This window comes from Rattus norvegicus, chromosome 6, assembly GCF_021556685.1.
Source record: "Rattus norvegicus strain SHRSP/BbbUtx chromosome 6, alternate assembly SHRSP_T2T, whole genome shotgun sequence".
NCBI lineage: Eukaryota > Metazoa > Chordata > Mammalia > Rodentia > Muridae > Rattus > Rattus norvegicus.
The window spans coordinates 13,834,949-13,855,056 of NC_141539.1; the positions used below are offsets into that span (position 1 = coordinate 13,834,949).

At 45.6% G+C, this 20,108-nt stretch overlaps 2 protein-coding genes across 13 annotated transcripts in view; one reads left to right on the forward strand and one right to left on the reverse strand.

The window, feature by feature from the left end:
• Pigf (phosphatidylinositol glycan anchor biosynthesis, class F) overlaps nt 1–2,909 on the forward strand; it is a 28,185-nt gene extending 25,276 nt beyond the window's left edge. For 6 of the 11 annotated variants that reach the window (XR_015622138.1, XR_015622137.1, XR_015622135.1 and 3 more), the window contains one exon: nt 2,597–2,909. Coding sequence is in view for 6 of the 11 variants with exons in the window: in XM_087554627.1 (XP_087410753.1) it covers nt 2,597–2,753 (157 nt within the window). In the remaining 5 variants the exon portion in view is untranslated. 11 annotated transcript variants of the gene reach the window in all.
• The window catches only part of Rhoq (ras homolog family member Q), a 35,456-nt gene continuing 15,494 nt past the window's right edge, over nt 147–20,108 (reverse strand). Inside the window, exons 3-6 of one of the 2 annotated variants that reach the window (XR_015622174.1) lie at nt 6,201–6,312; nt 5,517–5,681; nt 5,145–5,240; nt 152–3,259 (exon numbers count right to left, since the gene is read on the reverse strand). Coding sequence is in view for 1 of the 2 variants with exons in the window: in NM_053522.2 (NP_445974.1) it covers nt 3,104–3,259; nt 5,145–5,240; nt 5,517–5,681 (417 nt within the window). In the remaining variant the exon portion in view is untranslated. 2 annotated transcript variants of the gene reach the window in all.

Genomic DNA, 20,108 nt, shown 5'->3' on the forward strand with positions numbered 1-20,108 from the left:
AATAAGAATGTGGCTGGGACCCATTAGGATTGTTTTTTCCCCCACACCCTGACCTTCTTAGGGGACGCAAGAGCTTACAGGTTGCCAGGGTGAGCCGTCACACAGCAGAGGAGAGGGGATTAAATAAAAACTCCTAAGGTAAGAAGTTCAGTGCTTTACATAAAACAGTAAACTATGCATCTCATTTTATTATGACTCCATATGTCAGGAGGGGATGCTATTGAAGTAACAATCATTTAAAAACAACAACCAACAAACCAGCATTTAATTTGGTATTTAAAACCAATCATTAAAAGTCAAACGGAAGCAGTATGTAAAATAACTAAGATAACAAGTAGTATGAACTCAAGCTCTGTGTATTGAAATATGATAATTCATCACGAGTGAGCTACAATGTACCTGCAAGGACAGGAAGGGCATACGTTAGCAAAGAGAGGCTGTTAGAGTGCAGGATTCCCCTCAACATTTTAAAGGGCTTTAGAACAGATTTTCTATGCAAACACTAACCAACTATAATTTGTTGTATGTTCTTTCACACATGACCTTATTTGAAGCAGTGTTCTTACTAACACAGTTCATATTAATAAAACATTGAGAAGAATTTTCTTTCCCAGATATTTCACTAGTTTGAAAGAGTTATTCCAGAGATTAGTCTGAATTTCTGTGGCAACCTAAGCCATTAATGAAGACATGCGTCTGAAAATAAGGCAGTCTCTCTATAATCTGTTCATGAATAGAAAACAAATCTTTGGTTTTCTGCTTAAAGTGGCAGAGAAGATTTTGCAAAAAGAAATATTAAATAACAAACACAAAGAGCTCTTAACAAGCAATGGGAAACTCCAAACCCCATCAAGGTAAGTAGAGTACCTAAGGCACCTCAGGTTCAGATGATACAATCGTCTGCTTAGAGTTCAAACAGTCTGTGTACATGATTCTTACCATCTGGAGAAGCTGAAGCCCAACGGACTGCTGTCAACTAGGAGAGAGTGATAAGCGCTCAAGAATGACTAGGACACACGGTCGTCCCCCCACGGCCACACATGAGGAGACTGAGGTGACACCACTGCACGTTTAGATTCTTAATCCTTTTCTCTTGAAGCAGGCAAGTCCTTGACTTTATCTCATTGCTAACACACCGAGTGTCAAGGGTTTCACAGATGTAGATTTGAAGAAAAAAACAAACCATCAAATCTCCAAAGGCAACTTGGAAATGAATAATACTTTACTGTCTTGATTCCTTCATATCATAGGTTTGACAACTTAGCTAGTACGTTAGCCGACTATACAATTTCTTTCAATTCTATCTAAAAACAGACCGAAACTAAATGGGAAAATTACAGAAGTCCCATTTGAGCATACATAAATAAGGCCATGATATACCTAATGTGAACCGCCACTGCCTGAGGACATCCTGCGTCCACTTCCAAGAGAGCTCTTGTCAGTAGACGGTCTGCTACCGCGTGGGGAGTGTGGTGCTCATATTTTAAAAACTCCTACAAAGCTCACATGCAAGACAGTACATCTAGATTTGTGACTGGTATGAACATTTAAGGCTGTCATTTTCAAGTATAAATGTTTAGTGTTCCATTACCCAATCTGTGCACTAGACAAAGCTTAAGCACAAACCATGGAAGATAACAGAAGCTTGCTAAAGACAGATGTCGTAGTTTAAGCAACAGCAACTTTGAACCTAAGGGAGGCTGGTGCCAATGTGTGGATTCGCTTGCGCTTCCCCAGACTGCATGAGGTGGTTCACGGAAGCTTTGCCTACACTACTGTCTGTTGCATGGCATTTAGAATAAGGCAGATCCATAGCAGACGGAAGAAGAAAGCCAACGAGGTAGCAGCCAGTTATTAGGATGGTTTCCCTCCAGTACACTTGGATGGCCGATTCCCCAGAGAAGGGTAAGAAAGGCTGCAGTACACCAGATAAGCTTTACAAAGGACATGAAGGTGTCTGCAAGACTTTACACACACACCCTGTCTGTGGCATTAAAAAGTCTCCTCTATTTCTGGCTTAGTGAGATGTAGCGTGGGGAGTGTGTTCTTGCCTCACGCTCTAGGTGTGTACGTAAGCTGTGGTGTGTAGACCTTCTGCTGTGGACACACTATCTGCAGCTCCAAGTGGCCATCAGCTTACCATGGAAGAGATAACCACAAATTCCACGTGACATGCTCGCATCCCACGTCTTTCCTCTCACACGACTGAACGTTTCTAAGGTTTGCTCACTTATTTCATTTGATGTACACAGCCAGTGTAGGAGTTAGAAAAATGGCCAACTAATTCAGAGCCAAACTGAGTTCAGGATTATGGTAAACAATGACCCATTTTTACATGTTACTTTTGCATGTATTTCATGCAGTTTAGATAAAAGCAAACTAGAGCTACAGTTGCCAGAGGCCATGTTACTGTTTAATGCACATTAACTAAAATGTGGACACTTTTAGTGTTATGATCAATGCAGTCATGACCTATTAAACTTGGCATTCTTTATGAAGCACACTAAGCTTCACTATAGAAATGTGTGCAGTACACTTCATTTGTGCTCAAGTGTAATAAAGCATCGGTTGGCTTAGATCTCAATTCTTTCCTTAGGTGTGGCCCATCTCCTGTACACTCGGAGCGACCTTTGGCTACGTGGCTGGCCTGGTTATCTCGCCACTCTGGATATACTGGAATAGAAAGCAACTTACATACAAGAACAATTAAGAGGAGAAGGGAGAGAAGTGATTTCTTTGTGCAGAGTCCATAAGGGCTGTGCAGAAGTGTACGTGGTCAAAGCCGAGCCGTCCATTTACAGCACTGTGGTTTTCTAAATGTCATTTCAACATGATGTGATTGTAGCTTTTTAACTATGAAACCCCTGAGAGATTGTACCTTCTAGTTGAAATAAAGTATTTATAGTAGATTGTGGCTTCAGATGCTGTTCGCTGCCGCTTAGACCTTTATGAAACATTCTCAATGAACTCTGTAGGATGCTGAGGACAGGCTCCCTCCCCCCTCAAGTTAAACTGCTTCATTGTAAGAGGTCAGGACATTGCTGTAGCATTTCAAATGCTTTCTGGGAGAAATGACAGTTTCCTTGGCCACTAAAGATGTTTCTCACGTAATCAAACAACAGTTTATACATCTTGATCCTATTCTCTTTTTTACTGTGTGTTTCTTTGGAGTTAAAATGGCTATGATAGCCTCGTCAAACACAGTCTTCAAACCCTTCTGGGTCAGAGCTGAGCATTCCACATAGCAGCATGCGCCGATCTGGGAAGGAGAAGAGCCAAAGTTAGAGAAAAGTTTATACAACTCAGGAACAACGCATTAAAAGGGAGGTTATAATATAGCTGTATAAAAAGAGCCTCACTGTGCACATTCACAGTACCCAGAGGGACACGTGTCAAAATACTAGTGTGTGGCCTTCCAGGTTTCTCTATGGAAAACTCATTCATCAAATATTAGAGAATCACTGCACATTAAGCAACTGTTTAGGTGCTGGGGACATGGCAATGACCAAGGTGTCCTGCTCTGTGGCAAGAGAAAGGATATGGAAGAGACACTAGTAAAATGCTGGGACAAAGAGAAGAGGGAAACAGGAGGACAGTGATACTCAGGAGTGCCTTCTCAATGGTCAAGGTTGAGCATCAATGAATCTCCAAGGATCCAAACCCCAAGACCGATGTGGGAGATGCTTGCCATATCTAAGACACAGTAAGCCAGATGGGAGAGAACACTGATTTCCCTGTGTAGACCTTAGTCGTTTTCTTGTCTGTTTTCCAGGGTTGCCCGGCTGCTCTGTCCCTTACTTTACCTTCCTGTCGTCTTCTGGCGTTCTAGCTCTATGCTCACTCCTTTTGAGTTGTAATCTCTCCCTCAAAGAAACAAACAAACAAAACACACACACACACACACACACACACACACACACACACACACAGTCTGCTAAGAGCAGGGTAGGGACTTAGCTTATTCTGCTGTGATGTCAGACCTCAAGTAAGAATACATAATTTATTGTTTGTTTGCTTGTTTTGACTTGTCCTCAAGCTTACTCTGTAGAGCAGCTGGTCTTGAACTCACAGAGATCACCCTCCTCTGTCCCTAAGTGATGGGATTAAAAGCATGTGCCCCTGTACCCAGCTAGAATGCAGTTTCTACTCATTCTCCTTGGAGTAGAAGCTCATGATGACTTCCTCACACTTGGTGACTTTGGATGGATGTTCTTAGCCCACTCTTCCGCTGGGGTCTCTGCCCTCTTCTGATTAAATCATGTTATGCAAGGGGTTCCTATATACTAAAGACATCAATGCCCTGCACAGTAATCTGATTTGTTTCTGACAGCCAGCGTAATAGCACGTATTTATGTTCTCAGATAACCTGCATTTATAACTTTTGCTTTTATGTATTTAGAAATTCCCTCTCTCCCCAAGATTATAAACTCAATGCAAGGAATTTCTGAAATGATTTGTTGGTAAAATCATTTCTCTTTCCTTTGGGAAAAGCTGTCCTCCAGAAAGTTCTCTTGATTCTTCCTCTCTCCCAATAGTACATTTAAAAGACCTTGTTAGATTGTACTTATAAAGAAATCCTACTAAAGCCAAACAGAACAGGGAGAAAAAAAAGAACTAGAAGAACTCAACAATCTTGTAGTCATAGGCAGGGGAAAGAATCTAGCTTTAGGTAAAGAATAATGCCAATTAAATTAAAAGGTATTTTATGTATCCATAAGTATTTTGTAGAGAACTACCCATAATTTTCTCTTAAACCACAGATTTAAATTGTCACCTAATGTCACTTCCACTGCACCTGCAGGAGTCTAGGCTGAAAGCAGAGCCTGGCACAGCTGAAATGTTTAAATAATTAAATAATAAATTAAATTATTAAGAAGCCCTAGCCTCTGCTTCCGCTAGCTCCTACAGGTGCCTCTAAAGTCATAGCTGTCAGCCTAGCACAGGTGGCCGAGCATCTGTGCTGGAAGCCCAGCTGGGCCATTTTTTACTTTTAAAGGGCCCCATTCTTTCTTGTTTTGTCAGCCAGGGAAATAGACCTTCCTCAGTGCGGAGATGACGGGATAGTGGGAGAGGGCTGGGAGGTGAAGCACAGCGCTGCGTTGTCTGTTGAGCCATCTGCGTTAAGCCTGGTGGGGATCCGTTACCTCTTTTGCTAGTTTCTGTCCTTGTTCCACACAGACAGGTTTTTCTTTCATGTCATTCAGTCTTGCTAAAGTTTTGGGGTCATCTCGGAGATCAATCTAATTAAGAAAGATAAATAATGTCCTATAATATGTATTTTAAAATCAATCATACAGTCCCATTTAATCTCCACATATTAAAAAAATTACATAAAATAAGATTTTAAAGATACAAATACAATTTGGGGAAAATATTTTAATAGAAATATGAGGGGGATTGCTGGTTTGAAACTTGCTTAGCACATCATTTGGTAATCACAGGGTCTTGTTTGAGAGCAGTCCCCCAAGACTAAAACTATAGAGCTTCTTAAATGAATAAAGTCAAAGCAGACACACCTGAGTTCCTATTAACAAGAAGGGGACATTTGGTGCATATTCCTTTAGTTCTGGTACCCATTCCTCCTTTACATTTTGAAATGAGGCTGGATTTACCACAGAGAAGCATATGAGGAAGACGTCAGTCATGGGGTAAGATAAAGGCCTCAGACGATCATAGTCTTCCTATGGAAAAAAAAGGAAAGTCATTGTTCATACTTTCATGTCTACAGATTAATAGCGATAACTACATTAGATCACAAGGTCAAAAAGAACAGCCAGAGGGGTTGGGGATTTAGCTCAGTGGTAGACACTTGCCTAGCAAGTGCAAGGCCCTGGGTTCGGTCCTCAGCTCTGGACAAAAAAAAAAAAAAAGAACAGCCTGGAATCTATCTCTCTGTGAAGTAAGATGATTTCACTTGGGTTTGGTTTTCTTCTTTTCTTAGTTAACAAAAAAAAAAAAAAGTACAATCAACAAATCAAATAAAAAACAAAGAAAACAGAGGGGTGCACACTGCCATAACTCCAGCATTCTGGAGCCTAAGGGAGATGGGGAATTCTAGTCAGCCCAGGCTACACAGTGAGATCCATCTCAGAACATACAAAGAAACACACACACGGGGGTAGGGAGCAGTACATTGTGATTCCTATAGCTCTCGCTGCAAGGTTGGTCAAAGAACCGAGGTGAGCTCAGTGCTAACACACCCTGAAATATACCCCAAGTATCACAGTAGTACAGGTCTTGACCAACGTGGTCTCATGGACTTCATCCTTAAAACTGTATGGTCCACATACAGAGGCATGGAAGGCAAAGAACCTGTAAGGACAGACGGATGGACAGACGTATGGATGGACAGTCAGAGAAAAGTTGCTGGGCTTCAAACTGGGGGCTGGAGGGTGGGGCAGTGCACTTAGTGCTTAATGAACTTTCACTGAGAGCCTTTATTTGTGACTTTCTTGTTCTCTCTCTCTCTCTCTCTCTCTCTCTCTCTCTCACACACACACACACACACACACACACACACACACACTTAAAGACAGAAATGTATACATCACACTACTTCCCACTTCCTTTTCCAAATGTTTTCTTCTGTATTTGCTAGGTTGTGGTGGTGGTGGTGGTGGTGGTGGTGGTGGTGGTGGTGGTGGTGGTGGTGGTGGTTGTTTTGGTAAGGTTTAGTGTGGGTTGGGTTGGGTTTGGTGTGGTTTGGGTTGACTTTTGGTTTGGTGTGGTTTGGGTTGGATTTGGTTTTGGTGTGGTTTGGTTTGGTTTTGGTGTGGTTTGGTATGGTGTGGTTTGGTTTGGTATGGTTTGATTTGATTTTTGTTTTGGTGTGGTTTGGGTTGGTTTGGTTTTGGTGTGGTTTGGTTTGGTTTGGTTTTGGTGTGGTGTGGTTTAGTTTTGGTGTGGTGTGGTGTGGTTTTGGTTTGGTTTGGTGTAGTATGGTCTGTTTGGTGTGGCTTAGTTTGTATTCCCAGAGCTGCAAACATTCATACAGCAATACATGAGATCAAACGGTGCCTTCTGCTCTGTGACCACCTGGTCTGTCCGTCTTGGCAATCTCTCCACACCACAATGTGCCGGGCTATTGGAAGGGTTAAACTGCTGCTTCCTGGCTCTCTTCCTGATAGGTGCTTCCGTCTCTGCCACAAAAGCAGTGACTAACTCATTTTGCATGGACTATTTTAGATGACACAAAATTCTACTTACATTCTAGCAAGAGAATGGAGCTAGGGATCCATTTCTGCCATGACTGGACTCATCTGGTTTCATGGAAACTGGTTTTGGTGCAGACTACCTTCTTAAATGACCCACTTCACTAGTAGAACAGTATAAACATGGAGCTAAGAGAGGATTTTAAAAGATCCCCATTTAGTTTCTGCCTATTATTTTCCTACTGAAGTACTTTCCTTTCATATACTTTTCTCACTATAACTTTCAATTCCAGCCACTCTTCTCTTACTTGTGAGTGATTAGTTCCAAAATCCCCATGACACCAACATCTGCAGATGCTCCAAGCCCCTTCTGTAAAATGGCTGTTACTTATATGTAACTTATACAACCTCGTGCACATCCTAGCCACTGACACATTGCTTATAGTGCCTAATGAAACACAAAGAGCTAGCTTATTCTATCCTTCAGTGTCCTGGCTTGTTTTAAGTCAGTTTCACCAAGCTAGACTCACTGGAGGGGAGGGAGACTCCATTGAGAAAATACCTCCATAAGATCATGCTGTAGGGCATTTTCTTAGTGATTGATGGGACCATCTCTGGGTTGGTGGTTCTGGGTTCTATAAGAAAGCAGGCGGAGCAAGCCATGAGGAGCAAGCCAGCAGGCAGCATCCCTCCATGGCCTCTGCATCAGCTCCTGCCTCCAGGTTTCGGTCCTTCCTGAGTCCCTGCCCTGACTGGCTTCAGTGGTGAGCAGGAATGTGGAAGTGAGAGCTGCATAAACCCTTTCCTCCCCAACATAAACTTTGGTCAGTGTTTCATTGCAGCACTAGAAACTCTGCGAAAGACAGGTAGGGAACAATACCAGGAATAAAGACCTGCACATGAGATGTATATTTTAACCTAAATATTTTCAATCCATAGTTGGTGATGACATCTGCAGACATGGAGGGCTGACTGTGTAAAGTGGGACTTGTGTGTTTATCACCACATATCTTGTCTATGGATGTTGCTCTTCTGTCTCTGTGAGTCTTTCAAATGGCAATATGCTCTAAGCATCTTTATTCATGTCACTGGCCCAGCAGTGGACATGGAACTCTATAGCCATAGGCAGTGACCATTTTTGATAAAACAGGACAATAGGAAAATGTCATCTCCACAATCTTTATGTTTCTCCCTCCCTCCCTTCCTCCCTTCCTTCTTTTTTTCATGTTCATGTGTGTTTCGCCTGTATATACCGGTGCCCACCAAGCCAGAAAAGGTGTCCGGTGCCCTGGGGCTGGCCTTACACATGGTTTTGAGCCAGCATGTGGGTGCTCTGCAAGAACAGCTATCTATTGCTCTTAACCACTGAGCCCTCTCTCCAGGCCAAGCCTTTTCTTTCAGTGTGGAAGTCGCTACTTGCATTTAACTAACTCTGTGCCATGGGTTTAGAAATCAGGCCGTAGGCAGTAGCAGTGCGGTCACTGCCCAATGTGTTGCTCTGGCAGTGTACTGAGTTAGCCACCGTTCCCAGTCCGGTCAAACATGAAAGAGGGGGGTGGTTGGTTGTGAGGAAACAGGTAGAGTAGGTTTGAAGCACAATACACCTGGACCAGCTGGGACAAAACCCTCAAAACTACAACAAGAACAAACAATCTAATCATACACTTAATCTAAAAAGAAGCCAGCAGTATGGCCAATAAATACCTTCTTCTGCAGCCAGCGACAGGAAGTGAGACGCACCAAGAGCCTACTGACCCAGTGAGCATGGCTATCATCCATGAAACAAACGGAGCCACACTGCCAAGGGTACAGAGGGGCTGGGGGGGGGGAGCCTTTATGGGAACCTAAATTAGTACAGCCACCCAAAAAAGCAGGAAGTCCTAAATCACCCCTACAAACCCTCTAAGAATACAGCTACCACATGAGGCAGCTAGACTGAGCCTGAGTTCACACTCAAAAGAATCACAGTCAGCACACGAAGAGATGGGCCCACTCCACTCACGGTCCCTGAGGACTGTCACCCACAGTAGACAAGTTACAGAACCAGTCGAAGTGCCCTGCAGAAGGCACCTGTGTGTGTGTGTGTGTGTGTGTGTGTGTGTGTGTGTGTGTGTGTGTGTGTGTGCATATGTGTGTGTATATACATACACATAGACATGTGCAATGGACTTTCAGTCAACAAAATCGTGTCATTTTGCAGGACGGTGGATAGAACTGGAAGTTACCATGTTAAGCAAAATAAGCCAGCCTGAGAAAGACAATGTGTTTTCTTTCACTTGTGGAAAGTAGTGGGGCAGCTAGGGAAGGGTAAGAGACCCAGGGACAAAGGAGGGTAAAGATTATAGTTGGGAGGGTAGAAATAACCAAAATATAAATAACTGTAGACATATATGGAGACATCACAGCGAAACACGATTTTAAAGTATGACGTCCAGGGGTTGGAGAGTTGGCTCAAGGGGTTAAAAGTACTTGTTACTTTTGCAGAGGATCCAGATTTGATTCCCAATCCTGGCAATCCTCAAAAGCTCCCAAAAGATCCTAAAATCCCCGTGCCTCTGGCTTTATCTCCCAGCAGGTACAGAGAAGTCTCTTTACTGAGAAATAAAATTTCCTACGCTCTCATCACAACACCCAAAGCAGAGTCGTGGGGGCAAATGCTTTTCTGATTGACAGGACAAGGATTCGTTATCACTGAACTAATTGACAGTTTGGAATGCAACCAGCATTCAAAGAACTATCTGTAGTTTTTAAGAATGCCAATTACATATTCACTTTTAGCCACGATTACGTCATGGGGGGGGGACGGACAGAACCATGCACTCTTCTCTCTGAGGGGCTGTGAAAAGAAAGCAGTTGAATTCAGAATTCCCTAGAAGTGCTTAGTCACACTAACCCAGGTACTGATGGCTCTCATGACCACGCTTAATCAGGCCTGATTTCCCCAGTGGGGACATGTGGACATACAGGAGGACAATCGGATCAATCCTTTCTAGGGTTCGAAGGAATTGCATTTTGTGTTAGAACAGTTACCCTCAAGGAGCTGGGGCTATAAAAACTGATCAAAACCAAATGCTTGCACAGAACTTCTTGGAGTAAGTGATGCTTCTTCAACTCGGACCACCTGGAACGAACGGCTTCTGCCTGCCTCATGGGCTAAATAATTGGCAGTTATTTTGAGAATGAGATCACTCCTGCTTTCATCTAATCTGAGTAATTAGAAGGCTAATAATAGAGAGCAAATTAAGAAATAAATTAGCCCTCATGCATACTGTAGCCAGCATCGTGTAAAACTGCTTCTCCTCATCGCACCACGTTTACGAGACGACAATGTAATGTGAGCCGGTGGTCTGCGAGTAAGGACAGCTTCGGGGCCCCATCTCAGGCTAGATACGGAGACGTGAGGCTCGCATGTGCGAGCCCTTACTTTTAAACGACCATGTGTCCAAGTCAGAACTTTTCTCAACCGAGTCTCCTGTGTCCTTCTAATTAGCAAACCGACTATATATTTTAGTTTTGATTTTTAAAATAGGTATTTAAACATTTAACTAGAATGTTCTCAGGAGCACAGCTAAGTGTATTAAAGGACAACTATCCACCATCAAAATACTGAATTTCATCAACAGGACTTCTGGGCTGCCAAGGGAATTATTTAGCTCCCTACTAGGTGCCTATATTTCACAGAGGTTTCCGTTTTTAAAGTCACACATTTTTATAGCTTATTGAGTGGGATTTGCATTATTGAAAACCAGAACTGATAAATTATCATATACTTAGCACTGACAAGAATCCCAGACAAGAGAAGAAATGTGTTCAGAAAGAAAACTAAGATCTTCAGGAGTGACAGTGAACTAAAGCAGGTGCCCTGTCCCAGCCAGCAGGGCCCCGGGGCCTCCCCTGCTGCACACCGGGCCCAGGCGGCAGGGCCCCCAGCCTCCCCTCCTCAGCATTATCCTTGTCCCTGCACACAGCCCTAGGTATGCCCTCCCACACGGCTGGTCTTTGAATATCTGTTTAAACTATACATCCAAAATACAGCCCTCACCCAGCACCGATCCTGGACAGCATGCTTCTGCTGCGCAGACAGTGAACATTCCTATCACCCTGGCTATTCCAAAGCCATCGGCAAATGCTTGAGATTACACTGCATGAAGATGTCCTAAGACATACACACATAAAGGACTTCACTGTACCTTCTGGGGTTTATAATCTAGTTGGACAGTCAGGACATAAATAGGAAAGGAAGATCATATCTAACAACAGGACAGATAGAGAGGAGACTCAATGGGGTAATTAGATAAATGGTTACTCCAAGCAACACCATTCAATAGCCCCAAAGTGCTGAGATCATTCTATAAACAGGGACAGGCAAAAACCGCACGACTCGAAACCCAACTTACAAACTATGTTAGAAACGTTCACAGGTTCTCTCATGAAAGACGTATGTTTAAAATTCAGGCAATGATGTTACTTGAACGAGCATACTTGAATAAGCATCTGTGATATATATGTATATATATGTATGTATATATATATGTATATGTGTGTATGTACACACACACACACACACACACACACACACACACACACACATACACATACACATACCTTGCAACTCATTAGGGCTTTGAAAAACCAGTAAGCCACAGCCCCAAAGGGATGAAACTACAGGCTGCTGCACAAACACACACAAGGTGAGCCCCAAGGTGGATTGCACGGGTGGGAGGTGACACTCAAATGTCAAACAGCCATAGCTCTCAGAGAGTGCATGGCAAGGCAGACAAGTTGTGTGTGAACATGTCATTACAAGGCAGAATGCTGTATGTGTCAGTGGTGTGAATCAGACCTTACAACTGGAGCAGACTACACACAAACGAGGTGTGGCCTTTGTCAGGCCTCGTACCTCTGGGACCCTTAGTTTGTGAAGTGGGAGGTTGTCGGTGACAAATGCTTCAAAGGTAAGAAAATGCCGATGTGATAAACTATACTTTCCAGTCATCCGGAATATAGCCCATTACCAAAGTCTACAAGCTTCTGTCTGTGACAGTCTGGAAGGAGAGAAAGTGGGGCCACAGAGGACGAATTCTTTCAGCCAAGCCCTAGCCTTCTAACTCCAAAACAGCTGCTGATTATTCTTGGAGCTGAAAAAGCTGTCTAACAACCACGAATGCCCCGACAACTGTGGCTCTGCTATACACAGAAAGCAACTGTCGTGCGTGCAGTAGCCATCCCTCTCAAACATCTGTTTCAGATGAGAAGCCCAAAATAGGCACCCTGCCCTGTGGAAACAGCCCAGCCCTCAAAGGGTGCCATGCAGTCACTGAGCAGGCTCTGTCTCTGCAGTAACAATAGCATCTGAAACTTTGTTTCCGTCATGTAGTCAATTTGTCACTTCTGAGTTGGTTTCCTATTGAACTTTGTCAAACAAAAGTAGCAATTTTTTTTTCACCTTAATTAGTGGTAGAGCACTTACGTGGCATGAACAACATTTAGTACTGGGTTAGATTCTCTATTACCACAAACAAATGGACTCAGAGTAAAACTCTAGGGGGAGCTGGAGAGATGGCTCAGCGCTGCGGATACACACTGCTCTTTCGGAGGACCAGAGCAAGTGTCAGGCAGCTTACAATGGCTCCAGGAGGGTATGATGCCTCTGTCCCACGGACACCTGAACTCATATGTACACACCACCCGACCCCTACTGTACACACATCACTAAACATAAAACTTGACCTTTAAAAAAAGTTGTTTTTTTAAGTGGGTAGGCTGGGTATGTAGCGCGGTGGTAGAGGGCCCCCTTAGAGCACGTGTGTAGCCTTAGATGAGATCTCCAGCACTGTGAACAATAACAGCACCTTGGTTTTTCCAGAGAACCTGGGTTGAGTCCCCTTAGCCCTTTGGTGACTACATTGATCAATATGGTTCAAAGCTCATCCATCACCCAGGAGTTTTCTGAGCTCACCCACTTACTCTCTACTACCTCCGTCTGCTGTAGACTCAAGGCAATTGGGGAGGAGAAATAATAGTTAGGGTGCTATAACTCCCTAAGAAACTATTGTTTCATATTATTATTTCAAAACTATTTTCTCTTCCTGCACTTTTCAGTCTTTATTTTAGTTATGAAACGGTATTTGGTCATGGGTCTGATTAGCTCTAGGCAAGAATTATTGAACTTAAAGGCTGGCATTCTGACTTCTAAAGTGTGTGTGTGTGTGTGTGTGTGTGTGTGTGTGTGTGTGTGTGTGTGTTAGCAATAAATAGCATCTGAAACTTCGTTTCCGTCGTGTAGTCAATTTGTCACTTCTGAGTCTGTTTCCTATTGAACTTTGTCAAACAAGAGTAGCAATTTTTTTCACCTTAATTAGTGGTAGAGCACTTGCTTGGCATGAACAACATTTGGTACTGGGTTAGATTCTCCATTACTATAAACAAACAAATGAACGAGGGGGGTGGAGGGAGAGGGAGTGGTGTTTGAATACTTTGTGTGTTAACGGGTCAGTCTCTACCATTAATTGAACAATTAGTTTGGAGCTGTAGACCCAAGTTGTGGGCTTTTCCATCGATACCTTCTTGTGCCCACTTGACTGATCATAGCACCAGTTCAGTTAGGCCAGAAGGACAGTAAGTGCTCAAGATGAGGTGGGGCTGAATGACAGCCAGCAAGGACCCTTGTGGAACAGTACTTCCTCTCTCTAAAAGAAGGGGTCTGAACGAGCCACCAGGTCCTCGTGTCTCTGCCTTTCATTCTGTGAACAGCCCTAGGAAAAGACTTACATTTTTAGATAAAGCTCGAGTCTTGGGGTTCTGCTTTATCTAAACTGAACCCACAAGGCTCACCCAGATATGGCCCTCCGTCCAGCAATCTTCATTTCCCTATTGGCAGAGGGACAGTAAATATAGCATACACATGTTGAGAGAAGAGAGCTGGAAAAGTGCTTTGTGCTCTTCTTGCAGATCAGCCTGACTTTCCAAAAAAAGATAAGCCACAGCCTCGCGGCCAGTGCTCTCTCTTCAGTGCAGGGCGAGGTGACTCCCCTGGTTGGGGAGGTCTCAGAGCTGAAATTCTACACTGTCAGGAGCTATAATTACAAGATGCTTTTACTAAAACAGAGGTCAGCTGGCCTCCAGCACCAGGAACAAAGCTAAATGCCAGCTCACTCTCCTGGTGTATGTCTTGCCTGACTTGCTGGCAGGAATTTCATGTTGTTGGGATCACGCACTCCCACATATGCCTGGCAGCACAGTGCTGAGTGTGGTGTACACACGCATGAGAAGCAGGTGCGGGTCCCACCTTTCGCTCTTCTGCAGAAACCAAGGGGCTTAGCAAGGGACTGTCGTCTAGGCAGTGCGACTGTCTGGAGAATGCTCTGGAACCCAGGGGTGCTTTTGATTGTCAAAGTGAGAATGGGGTCTCTACAGGTATTCTGACATTGCTCTCCTGGATCCCATACAACTGCTTGAGTATCAGCATTCAGAAAAACAACTTCGTGATTACACAACTCCAGGACCTGCCATGACTAAATATATAAGCATAAATGATTCATTTTTTAAAGCACCATTTAAATAAAGTTTCTAGGAAGGTAATCTCAATGCAAACGGAATTTTGTTCAAAGCGCTGAAACATCACACGGTGATCTGCCATTGCCCAAGGTCACAGGCTGCCGGCAGTGTTGCTCTTAGCATCCAAATGGCCAACAAAAACATGATTGTGTCAGTCACTTCGGTGACTGTCGTTGCATTTATGGTAATTACAGGTACCTGATTATGAAATTATGATTTCAGGAATATTCTCACCCTGGGAACCTAGGAATTTAGTACTGAAATAAATAACTTAGCAATGGATTGCTTTCCCACAGCCATCCTTCATACTCATAGAGTGTTCAACCTTGACTTCAAATTACGACCCTAGAGAGCTCGCATGGCTATCAACTCCACCTGAGCATAAATATAAACGGGGGCAGGCAGGGAGGGGGCTGAGTCTGATGAAGCTTGTTGTTGAGGGAAGCTGCCCCAAGAACGGTGGCGAGCACAGGCTGGACGCAGTGCTGGGGAGGGAAGGCCCAGGAGCTAGGAAAGGGTTTAAGCGGAAAGATGGATTCTAACAGAGAGCCTGAGGTCTGAGAGCAGCCCTGAGGCCTGATAGCCACAGATGCTCCCAGAAAGGCCAAGGACACAGAGAGCTGGGCAGGGTGTCAGCGTGAATCACTGGAGGCAGAGGGATCACAGAATTGGACTTTTCTAAAAACCGGAGGTGAACAGGAACTCGAGACAGACTGTTTTACTGGAAGCTGCAGGACAAAGATGGTGCCCTAGATCAAGTGGAAGCAGCTGGCCCTCCCGGAGAACCCACTCCTCAAGATGGCACTGAGCTCAGGCTGGGAGCCAGGGTAGACAGGGTTCTCGGTAGCACTTCTAGGAAGGTGGCCGGTTGATTTTACAGAGCAGAGAAACGCTTGAGTGAGCAAACCATTAGGGGGAAACTAGAGGCCCGCGTTGGCCATGTTGAGCTTGAGACATCTTCTAGGTGGCTACAGACAGACTTCTGGCCTCATCAGAACCTCGCAGGTTGACAACTCTGAACTAAATTCACTTCTCAAGTCTGCAACTCAGGAGTCTGCCACCTCAGTACAAGAAACTGCTATGTACTCAAGCTTCCTAAGTCAGAGATCCAGAAATCTCAGTCGCAACTCAAATGCACACAGGGATCAAAGCACAGGTCTCCAACCGGTGGATGGACAGCTCGGGACGCTCAGACCCCTTCCCTCGCCGCACTTCTCACCCGGGCAGCAGCACCTCACTTTGTAAGCCCTGGTCTATAAATCATTTCATCTGACAGATCTCAGGCGGATGCAGATTCAGATCCATCACCCCATGCTCTGCGCTTCCACAGCACCAGTGGGCTGCTTCTGGTTCTGACCCTGTAACAACAGCGTCTCTCCTCAGCTATATCTGCCGGTGGGAGGTGCAGCCAGGAAGTAGCTGCTGCCTGGTCATGGGTAGCCTGCACTGTGCTAGCTAGAGCTGGAGAAAGCGTTTTAACTCTGTTCGGTTGCTACTGTCACTTTAAGGAGAGATCAAATTGGCCCTGAGAGCAGGGCTATCTCTCTGCTGAACGATCGCTCTAAGTTCACTCAGCAGTGGCCTCACAGCCCAGGAGCCACACACTGAGATACTCCCAGCACCTTAGTTCTTGCTACTGCACCTACCACAGCCTTGACATCCACCTGACATTTATGTCACCAAGGTGAGGAGGAAATTGTCCAGCATCCTTGTTCTCTCCTTCCTTCCAGGCCCCTGACTCAGTTCAAGGTCCATCTCCTCCCATTAGACACTTGGCCCTGGGGAACCTGATCTCCTGCTGGCCTAGAGAAGGGCTGTACTTGGGAGGAACTAAGTTCCTGTGTAAGCACATGACCTAAGCTGTCCAGTCACAAAGTAGGAATACCTGCACACTCCAGAATGCTCTTGCCCCTGCTGCTGCTCCCTTGACACCCCTCCGCCACCCTCCCCATATCTGCAATGCATGGAGTCAGGCCAGGGCATGCTCAGCAGTGGGTCAGTGCCTGGCCTGTGTCTCTATTCCATTCTAAAGGGCGCGGGAAGTCTTTGGAGAAAGTCCAACTCTGTATGTGTGACAACTCAGTCACACACGCTGTGCCTACCTGCAGGACTTTTTCTTCATATTAGCCCTTAACACAGTAGCATAACCATGGTTGTGATAGGCACTGGAGATGCAGCTCAGATGGTAGAGTGCTTGCTTAGCCTCTGAGAAGCCCTGGGGTAGACCACCAATGTCACATAAGCCATTCACAGTGCCTGTGGACTGAGCCCTCAGGAGACAGAGGCAGGGGCCTCAGAATCGCTAGACACACGTCCACACCCTGGGGCGTGGCTTATCTCCTGGCATGAGTAGGACACTCCGTCCCACCTCCATGCTGAATACTTCCTTCAGCTCCAACCTTGCTGTTCTGTGAGGATTTCCATGGAGCCCTGCAGCCCTGATCTTGGAAAGGCTACCTGGATCTTGCTCTCACACGACATCCAGCCATCTCACTGGGCTTTACCATTACTCCCCAGTGACAGGGCTGCTTCCCCTTACTGATGAGGGAGCTTATCACTTGCCCAGCGTCACAGCTGGGCAGAACTTCAGGCCAAACGAAGTTTCTAGACAGCAAGTTTTGCCAGCCATGCATCCTAGGTGAGACTGACCCGAACCTGGCTGGCCTTGCTAGCTGTGCAGTCTCTATTAGACTCCCTTTCCTGTTTCCTTTTTCTAGACTACTGGAGATCCTCACAGCAAGCAGCGTGTGCATGGAGGTGGGGGGTGTAGGAGCTGGGGTGTGAAAAGCACTTAGCACATGGCGGCTGCTAGTCCGTAACATCCCTCCCGGCAGGGTTTTCTCTCCATTCAGTTCCAGATTTGATGCAGAGCTATGAATAGGTAGGTGTGTGTGTGTGCACGTGCATGTGCGTGTGTGTGCATGTGCGTGTGTGTGCGTGTGAGAACTGTGGATGAAACTGACTTTGAGAAAAACACATAAATGTTTTGCCAAATCAATATACGTCAGAAGTGGGGCAAGGGAGACAGCTCAGTCAGTGAAGTCTTCACTTACAAGTATGGAATCGGAGTTCTATCCATTTTAAAAAGCTGGGTGTGGTGGTGTTGCTGGTAATGCCAGCACTGGAGAGGTGGACACTGGCAGTTCTCTCATGGCCAGCCAAACTAGCCTACTTGATAAAACCCAGGCCACTGAGAGTCCGTGTCTCAAAAAGTAAGACATGTTACCACAGGAATGGTACCGAGACCGACCTCTGCATCCCCACATACATGTACACAAATGTGAGGCCGACCTCTGCATCTCCACATACACGTGCACAAATGTGAGGCCGACCTCTGCATCCCCACATACATGTGCACAAATGTGAGGCCGACCTCTGCATCTCCACATACACGTGCACAACTGTGAGGCCGACCTCTGCATCTCCAGATGTGAGTGCTCAGCACACAGCTCTCTTCAGCCAGTCCACTGACTGAACACAAGCTAAGCACCAACGTGACAATGCTCACATGACAGTTCTACAGCAGAGAAGTGCAGCCACTATTAGCAAGGCACTGGACTGGATATTGGTGCCTGTCTGTGCTGGGGCTTCACATCTGTTCTTGTGTGGTTTTTGGAGACAGTCTCATGTAGCCAGACTGTCCTCACACTCCTCAGATATGCTGTGTAGCTGAGGACGACATTGAACTTCTGACCTGCGTGCCTCCACCTCTCACTGCGCTGGGATTACAAGTTTACCACACCTAGAGCTTCACGCACGCCAAGCAAGTGTTCTACTAATCCTTATACAACCTCAGAGGCAGGGTCAGTCTGGATAAGACATCCCTCATTCTCCCTCCAGGGCAGTGAAGACAGCAGCCCAACTCTAGGTGGCTCAGTGATGACACTGTCCCAGAAGCAAAGGGTTCCCAGGCTAGACCACACCCTGTGACCTGGCCGAATTGTATAGGAGCCTTTGGTTCTGGCCCACACCCAGCCTTGTGAACCCACCACTGAGTCCCTTTAGACCCCTTGGTCCATCATGGAAGTTGTGTCATGTGCTGCCTGGAGAATGGGTCATCTAATGAAACTGGTGCGATCTGGTGGCATGAAGTCTCTGAACCACGGGCTGCAGAGTGCAGGGTCTGGGCTGGGCACAAGTGCTGCCTCAGAAACCACACGTGTAACTGTTTATTCAGTGTTCTTCAGACCCTCTCCTCATCATCTGTGTGTGTGTGTGTGTGTGTGTCTGTTTGTGTGTCTGTGTATGTGGTATGTGCACATGCGTGTGTGTATGTGTGTGTGTCTGTGCATGTGCATTGTGCGTGTGCATGTGTGTGTGTCTGTGTGTGCATGTGCGTGTGTGTATCTCTGTGTGTGCATGCATGTGTATGTGTGTGTGTGTCTGTGCATGTGTGCGTGTATCTGTGTGTGCGTGTGTGTCTGTGTGTATCTCTGTGTGTGCATGCATGTGTGTGTATGTGTGTGTGTCTGTGCATGTGCGCGTGTGTGTGTGTATCTCTGTGTGTGTGAGTGTGCCTGTGCATGTGCGTGTGTGTGTGTGTGTGTGTGTGTGTGTGTGTGAATCTTCCCATCGCTCTTTACCTTAGTTTTTGAGACACGTCCGATCAGAAATTGAAAGCTGAAGCTCACCGGGTTGGCTAAACTGGTTAGTCACCAAGCCCCAGGAAGCCTCCTCCCTGCCTCCTGAGCACACGGTTCACAGATGTGTGCTGTCCCACTTGGCACTTATGGACTGGTGCTAAAGATCCAAACTCAGGTCCTCATGCGAGCACAGCAAGCATCTTACTGACTGAGCACTGATACCAACCACACCATCCACCATTAAACAAACAAACAGAGAGAGCCCACTGTGGGTGGGGCTGCCCCTGGGCTGGTGGTCCTGGGTTCTATAAGAAAGCAGACTGAGGAAGCCGCAGGGAGCAAGCCAGTAATCAGCACCCCTCCATGGCCTCTGTATCAGCTCCTCCCTCCAGGTTTCTGCCCTGTTTGAGGTTCCTGTCCTGACTTCCTTCAGTGATGAGCAGTGATCTGGAAAAATGTTAGCCGAATAAATCCTTTCTTCCCCAAGTTGCTCTTGGTCATGGTGTTTTATCATAGCAATAGTAACCCTAACTAGGACAGTCTTCCTTGACCCAAAGCAAGAAGTGCTCCCTCCAGCCTTCCAGGATCAACCACACTGTGATAGTTAATGTAAAGGGGTCACAGCAGGTCACTGGCAATCAGGCTGCACTTTGATGTTTGAATGAATGGAAATCTGTGTTTACTAGTCATCAGTAGTGCTGGTGACTAAGGTGATGGGAACAGGAAAGCAACCAAATCTTATCAAGGTGACTCCACAGCAACCAAAGACAGCTGCACCCTAAAGACAGTATTTGGGATTGCATGGATAAAGTGACCG